Below are 7,902 nucleotides of genomic sequence, written 5' to 3'. Positions count from 1 at the left end.
ATTAATGTCTAGCTCTCCGGCCCAATACTTCTTTTTTGCTTTTCTCTTTGAGATGAGTAACGAAATAAACTTCAATCCAGGTTACTTTTCGACCATATTTTCTTTCCTAAAAAGCAATTTCAGAATACATTTGAGTTTAACCAATTATATTTTTTGGCCCAACTTTTTTACTAATTTATATAAATATGATTAGCTTACCAAACGGATGTGATGCTCGTCAAACCCTATGGATCCATCGGTATGTCGGTATGTCGGGATATACCATCACCACTACCCTTCGGTTTGTTCTCCCGCTCTCTGACTTATTTAGCCATTTTTCGGTGTTCCAACCCTGAAAACAATATATGTGTGTGTGTTTATGACTATGTGCCAAGTACAATATAAACCACACAAATATAGAGCAATAAGTATATATATAAAAAATAGTAATAATAGCAAGTAACTCCCTTACCTTACACAATTGCTTCCATACTACCTTAGACACCGAAGCCGGTGGATATTTATAAGTTATGTCGAATCTATGATAAAACAAACTTAAAGATAACACATATTTTTATAAATAATAAAACTTTATCTTTTAATATCATTAATTTCATTTTATTATGATTATTTTTATGATAAATTGGATTCCTACGCATTTCCTACTAATGATTAATCATACTATCTTAGACACCTATCGATTTCTATGAATTTCCGACAAATGATTAAAATGAAAACGGATTTCGTCGGAAATTTTTCAGAATTTTTTGACACTTCTCCTCCGCAAACCAATTTGTTGTTGTTTTTTTTTTGTCACAAACTTAGACCCTTTCTTATACGTCAGAATTTCATAGGAAAAGTGTCGGCATTTTTGTTCGCAGGAAAAGAATAGAAAATTCTGATACGAATAATAGCAGTTTTCTAGTAGTGTGTGAGTTCCTATTTAAAATTTAAAAAATATGAAAATTAAATCAAATATGAACAGTCTCGATCATTTTGCCCCCTTCAAAGAGTCGTTGCTTTTCTCCGAATTGCAACGCTTTTTGAAAAAAAAAATGTTACTAGGCTCAACATGCGACGCTTTGTAAAACATTTCGTTGCTAAATGCGTCTACGTATGGTCTATCACTCTAACCCTTCTAATCAAAATTAAGATGATCACCAAATACTATAATCGTTTCTCAAAGTTTTACACTCAACCAAAATTTGACCCATTATTATATATATTAAAACACATCATTTTTTTTAATTTCAACACTCAACCAAAATTTGACTTATTATTATTATTATTATATATATTAAAACACAACATTTTTTATTTAATTTGAAAATTTAAGATGGGTAGAGAGAACGTGATACCACAATGGTTGACATGTCACATCTAGACGGTTGATAATATTTAATTTTCAGGATATTGTTTATTCATTATCTTTATTTTCAACAACAAAATTTTAAAAATGGATTAAAAAACCTTATCTTATATATAGATAGCACATATATTGTCAAACTAATTAAGTTAAATGATGCGTCGTTGTCTATTGAGATTGTAGACTTCTATATATGGTCATTACACTAAGCATATATCAACATAATTATCCTTGTCAATCTTATCTTGTGGCCAAAAAAGGCAATGTTTTCTTTGTTACAAACCTACTTCCTTTTTCCATTCATCTTAATAACTTTTATCAGTTTCAAATGGATTTCATTCCGATTAAAGATCAAGAAAAAGTTACCACCATCTCCACCGAAGCTACCGATCATCGGAAACCTCCACCAACTAGGGTCGAGCCCTCACCGCTCCCTTCGGGCCTTGTCCCAAAAACATGGTTCACTTATGTTGATGCAATTTGGCAGTGTACCCACACTTGTAGCGTCTTCCGCTGAATCAGCCAAAGAGATCATGAAAACACATGATTTAAAGTTTGCTAATCGACCAAAGTTAATAATTCCCGACATGCTTATCTATGGCTCAAGCGACATAACATTTTCTCCGTATGGAGAGTTTTGGAGGCAGGTGAAGAGTATTGCAGTAGTCCACCTTCTAAATACTTCACGAGTCCACTCATTCCGCCATGTGAGGGAAAAAGAGATAGGTCTTATGATTGAAAGCATTGAGAAAAGTAATGGTTCTATAATTGACTTAAGTGAGTTAGTATTTTGGCTTGTTAATAACATAGTTTGTAAGGTCTCCCTAGGGAGGTCATACCAAGGGTTAAAATTCACAGATTTGTTGGCGCAGTTTGTGCATGTGCTCGGCGCTTTATGCATTGGGAATTATATTCCATGGTTGTCTTGGATTGACCGATTGAGTGGTCTAGAAGACAAAGCGCGTAAAGTTGCTAAAGAATTTGATGAATTTCTTGAAGGTGTTGTTAGAGAACATTTAGATAAAAGAAGTAAAGGGGATGCTCATACTGATCAAGACTTGGTTGACGTATTATTGGATATACAAAGAGATAATGCAATTGGCTTTGATCTTCAAAGGGATACAATTAAAGCTATCATTTTGGTAAGGATTCTTGTTTTCCCCTTTCTTTTGATTATAGAGTTGTGATTATAAATATATGCACCTCTCCACAAAGGGTGGTCGGGTGTGAAACCACCCATCACGGCCGTAAAGACCGTGAAACACTTAAGTGTTTTATGGTGGTGACTAATTTCGTGATGTGTATCGCACTCATCAATAAGGCAAATAGTTGAGTTAATTTTGTGGAAAAAAAATGATTTTTTATGTTACAATCTTGCATGTTTGAAAATTATGTGGAAAAATATTTTAATTTTGGGTTCAATTATTAATTATTATTATTAATTATTATTATTATTATTATTATTATTATTATTATTATTATTATTATTATTATTATTATCAAGAAAAGCATCCCTATGAATATGAATAGTAATTTCTATGGTTACACTTAATAATTGAACATGACTCATAACTTCTAAAAAGCTGTCTATATTTATGATATTTGAAAAAACAAATTGTGGTAAGAAATATTTGTTTTGAATTAAAGATATAACTAAACCTTACGATATAAGGTTAAGTGATAAAAATTATATGAATTATGTGAAATTGAGGTAAGAAATATTTGTTTTGAAGAGTACGTGTTTTTATAATGTGGCAGCTAACTAGACACGTTTTTACAGATTTTTGACGTATCTTATTGTACATGGTCTAATAATAAAAATAATGATATTAATTATCATTAGAAATATATATATATATATATATATATAGATATATATACACACACACATAGAGGCCTGTTATTTTACAAATTGTCTTAACGTACGCTGCGTACGAGATGCAGTATCAACATGTGATTTTTGTTAGCATGCGATTTTGTTTTTTATAACATGCGAGTTTATTTTTTTAACATGCGAATTTATTTTTTTTAACATGCGAATTTTTTTATAACATGTGATATTTTGTTTTTTACAACATGCGATTTTCATTTTTGGTAACATAACGTGCGATTTTGCTATCACGTACGCAACGTACGTTAAGACATATTGTACGATATACTTTTCTATTTATATACATATAAAATGTTGGGTGATGCGGGGTGACGTCTCACCTCCACACCAGCTAATAACACCCTGATAGCGCCCACCCTCCACCCCGTGGGCATCAAAAGAGGGCGCTAAAGTGGTCCCAAAGTGAGTGTAATCGCGGACGTTTACGGGAGGCTCTTATGGACGTGATGTTGCAGATGAGGAAGCCAATCAAAACCCCACATTTGGAAGGGGAGGGGGGAAGGAGTGTCATTTATAGCCAAACCACACTGGGTAGCCTAGTTAATTATTAAACATGACTCATATAAGAATTTGTCCATATTTAAAAATATCCCTAAATAGTAATTTCACTAGTTATAATTAATAACTGAACTTGACTTATGTTACGTATCTATTAAAAAGCATCCCTAAAAATAGTAATTTCACTAGTTATAATTAAGGGTATATTACTTTTTGAGTCCCTGTGTTTTATAGGTTTTAACTAGTTGAGTTCAAAAGCAAAAAGTTTAACGACCTGAGTCCATATAAGCATTTTCTTTAACCATTTGAGTCCAAATTTCTAACCCAGTTAGAATTTTATTGTTAAGTTTTGTTAAATGACCAAATTACCCCTATAAAACACAGGGACTCAAAAAGAAAAAGAATATATTATTATTATTATTATTATTATTATTATTATTATTATTATTATTATTATTATTATTATTATTATTATTATTATTATTTAAAAATCATATCATCTACGAAGTAAAAACACAAACTATGATACATTCAAATAATGGAAAAGGCACAAAACACACGAAAAGTTAACAAACCTGGAATGTTTCTGTCCTTTCGGCCTTTATATACCCATGAAGAACAATGTAATCCATGTCTATAAGTGTATAAATGATATCAAACAGTAGTCTAGGCCTATCTGTGCATCGAATAGTGACCACCAAACAATCTTTACAATAAACATTAACAGCATTTACATCAGGCCTTCGTGATATGTCTAAATCAACACAGTTGCCTCTCTTGTAGTCACGATTTGCAAGCATCATCTGATGCAGCCGGCGTTCGGGGTGGATAACTCTTTGAGTAACCACGATATTGGCTCTTGTGTCATCGTTACTAGTTAGACTAGAAGGTATGGGGGCCGGCTTAGGCCCGGCTTAGGCCCGGCGCCGGTCCCCCACACCGCCCCTCCCGGCCCGTCCTGGCTTGACCAGCAAACCCCGGCCGTTCTTGCCGGCCCTCCTTCTCCTTCCTTCTCTCACATATACCTATACATACATACATACATATATATACACAAAGGGGTTCATCCCCCACCCCCCTAGGTCCATCCCCTCCAAGCCACTCTTACGTGGCGGTGACGTGACGGCCCATCCTTAGAGGACTTGCCTCCTCCATACCTTCCAGTCTTACTGTAAGCACATTGCACAGCCTTGTCTTTATATTACAGAGTCTCGTGGGGTCGGTAATAGCTGTCCCTGACTCTTCATCAGTTAATACAATTAGGAAAGCAGCCCTTGTGTTGTGACCACACATTGGCATTCACGATATTACACCTTAAGTGGAATAGAGGCCTGTACCCTTCTGAGAGTAATCCAGGTCTATCACTTCCTATTAATTCGATTACCATTACCGTACTGAGGTGCGCTGAGTGCGGCAACCCTACAGACACTGTTGAATTATTAAATCTGGTACCCGAGCCAAGATCCTGCAGCCAACTCATAATCATCAGGGTGTTTGTGGGACTTGTGCCATACAACTACTTCACAATGTCTGGGTTTGTTGATCCAGTTGGAATTATATATTATTTTTCTTTTTGAGCCCCTGTGTTTTATAGGGGTAATTTGGTCATTTAACAAAATTTAACAGCAAAATTCTAACTGGGTTAGAAATTTGGACTCAAATGGTTAAAGAAAATGCTTATGGGGACTCAGGTCGTTAAACTTTTTGCTTTTGGACTCAACTAGTTAAAACCCATAAAAATAGGGACTCAAAAAGTAATTTACCCTATAATTAATAACTGAAATGAACATGACTTATGTTAAAAGCTGTCCATATTTATCATATTTGTAAGTATCTGAAAAAGAAATTGCGGTAAGAAATAGTTGTTTTGAATTAAAGATATAATTAAACCTAACAATATAATCTTATTATATGAAATTGACTTAACCTAGCAAAAAGCGGTCCATATCCGAAATCTTTGTCGAAGTAGATATTGGTGTCTGGCGGGTAAAGTAGTAGGGTTCTAATCTTATTATTAAAGACAAGTGGTATAGCTACAGATTTGAAGAGTGGTTTAGTTTACACAAGATCCTATTTATTTAACTTTGTTTCTATTTAGTATTGCAACGGTTAATTATACATATTGTAATTTATATTTCATCTCCGCTACTAATTCTTTTGTATTCAAATTACTAGAATATGCGCAAAACTCATGGTTTTATTTTAAATCCACAATGTTCGCATTGCAGAGTGTGTGTCTGGCATCTTGTGTGTGTTTTTATTTTCATAGTACATGTTTTTTTTTTTTTTTTTTTTTTTTTTGTGGTTAATAAAAAAGTTACGTACAAATGCATCTGATACATATAGGATGTATTTGCTGCTGGAACCGATACTACATATGGAAGTTTAGTGTGGTCAATTAGCGAGCTCATAAGACACCCAAGAGTAATGAAAAAGCTACAACAAGAGGTAACCGAAGTAGCTCAAGGAAGAACTATGATTTATGAAACAGATTTGGAGAAAATGGAGTATCTTAAAGCCACCATCAAAGAAACATTGCGCTTGTATCCTCCAATCCCACTACTAATTCCGAGAGAATCAATGCAAGATGTGAACGTAATGGGGTATGACATTCCAGCAGGCACACAAACGATTGTCAATGCTTGGGCTATAGGAAGAGATCCAAGCCTTTGGGAAGAACCCGATGAATTTAGGCCAGAGAGGTTCTTGAATAGCTCTATTGATTATAAAGGGCTTCACTTTGAGCTACTTCCATTTGGTGCTGGACGAAGAGGTTGCCCTGGTGTTCAGTTTGCTATAGTTATGTACGAACTTGCTTTGGCAAATGTCATATACAAATTCGATCTCTCGTTGCCGGATGGAGTCAAAGACAAAGATTTGGACATGAGTGAGACAAATAGCATCACATTGCATAAAAGGTCTCCTTTACTAGTCAAGGCAACTCCTCGTTTCTAGTTGTTGTTTCTCAGTTTATCATCTTGCAATGTTTATAATGATATGATTTTCATGATAATGAATCATTTATTAAGCATCACATTACATAAAAGGACTTCTTTACTAGTCAAGGCAACTCCTTGTTTCTAGTAGTTGTTTCTCAGTGTATCATCTTGCAATGTTTATAATGATATGAAGTGATATGATTTTCATGATAAATAATCACTTATTAAGTTGTAAAGATTAATTTAACTTTTGTACCAATGACACTCCCATTATTTCAATTTCTAAATCACTTATTAAGTTGTAAATATTAATTTAACTTTTGTACCAATGATACCTCCTTCTAGGGAGGGAGGGGTACCTAACAGGTACCCTCCACGGGTTACTTTTATAATTAATAGAAACTATAAAATAAAAGATAACCACTAACTAGGTTAGTTTATTAGGTTTAAGCCTTGTTAGTATAGTTAATATAGTAGAGGGACAAATTGTGCCATTTTAGAAACTTAAATGAACAATAAAAAGACTTAAACCGGGTGGTGTGGGACGCGAACCCGGCCCACCCGGGTAGACACACAGTGTGCCAACAAATTGAGCTGGCTTGTTGGTTGTAATGACACCTGATTTCGATTTCACAAAAACACATCCAATCTGAATCATATTTATAAAAAAAGGGTATTCGGTTGGCACACCTCCACTAGCAGTGGAAGTAAAAATGGGATGCAACAAACACCTCTCGTATAAGCACACTGTTTATAAAAATACTATATTGTCATTTAACTGTACGTTAGATTACATTGTTAATTGCATACTACATGTATGCTACAACGCCATGTTCCTGTGAATCACATTAATCTTCTACACAACATGCTTCAATACATGTATTCATCTGTAAAGCACATATTGAACAACAAACCCAGGTATCACACAGGTCTCAAGCTATCTACGAAGCATATTAAACTTTTGGAAGGTCAACTACAATTAGTTTGTGAGTTTCACTAGTTTGTTTGTATCAAATCAGTGTATACGCAAATCAAGTTAGGCACATTTGATGTAATTATACTAAGCCCACAAGTGAAGTCTCGACGGTACATACTCAAGACCGTGATCTACATCCACCACGTCACTGCCACTGTGTAGCTATGGCTAGCATCCCATAGCCTATGTATGAACATGTGCAACTGTGGTGTATCTCATTGCGTTCTGGGCCATCGCAATTGAGTTTGTCGAA

At 34.5% G+C, this 7,902-nt stretch overlaps 2 protein-coding genes across 2 annotated transcripts; one reads left to right on the top strand and one right to left on the bottom strand.

Annotated features, from left to right (window-relative positions):
• Positions 1–205: 205 nt before the first annotated feature.
• On the bottom strand, positions 206–5,087 carry LOC118483897 (ACT domain-containing protein ACR4-like). The gene is made up of 3 exons (XM_035979624.1): positions 4,904–5,087; positions 4,310–4,614; positions 206–331 (listed from the first exon to the last, which is right to left on the bottom strand). The coding sequence occupies exons 1-3, from the start codon at positions 5,031–5,033 to the stop codon at positions 218–220; spliced, it is 549 nt and encodes a 182-aa protein (XP_035835517.1). The 5' UTR covers positions 5,034–5,087; the 3' UTR covers positions 206–217.
• LOC110912022 (cytochrome P450 Tp4149) lies at positions 1,579–6,780 on the top strand. Its single transcript, XM_022156690.2, has 2 exons — positions 1,579–2,487; positions 6,081–6,780. Exons 1-2 carry the CDS (start codon positions 1,609–1,611, stop codon positions 6,687–6,689), a joined length of 1,488 nt encoding a protein of 495 aa, XP_022012382.1. The 5' UTR covers positions 1,579–1,608; the 3' UTR covers positions 6,690–6,780.
• Positions 6,781–7,902: the final 1,122 nt, after the last annotated feature.

The sequence above is a fragment of the Helianthus annuus genome, chromosome 2 (genome assembly GCF_002127325.2).
Source record: "Helianthus annuus cultivar XRQ/B chromosome 2, HanXRQr2.0-SUNRISE, whole genome shotgun sequence".
Taxonomy (NCBI): Eukaryota; Viridiplantae; Streptophyta; class Magnoliopsida; order Asterales; family Asteraceae; genus Helianthus; species Helianthus annuus.
The sequence above is the reverse complement of the archived record's forward strand: the minus strand, read 5'-3'. Positions and strand labels throughout refer to the sequence as shown.

Coding starts and splice junctions, on each gene's coding strand:
- LOC110912022 (XM_022156690.2), top strand. CDS start 1,609: ATGTTTTCTTTGTTACAAACCTACTTCCTTTTTCCATTCATCTTAATA. Junction 2,488..6,080: donor CAATTAAAGCTATCATTTTG/GTAAGGATTCTT, acceptor TGATACATATAG/GATGTATTTGCTGCTGGAAC.
- LOC118483897 (XM_035979624.1), bottom strand. CDS start 5,033: ATGCCAATGTGTGGTCACAACACAAGGGCTGCTTTCCTAATTGTATTA. Junction 4,615..4,903: donor GCTGTGCAATGTGCTTACAG/TAAGACTGGAAG, acceptor TACCTTCTAGTC/TAACTAGTAACGATGACACA. Junction 332..4,309: donor AAAGGACAGAAACATTCCAG/GTTTGTTAACTT, acceptor TATTGTTTTCAG/GGTTGGAACACCGAAAAATG.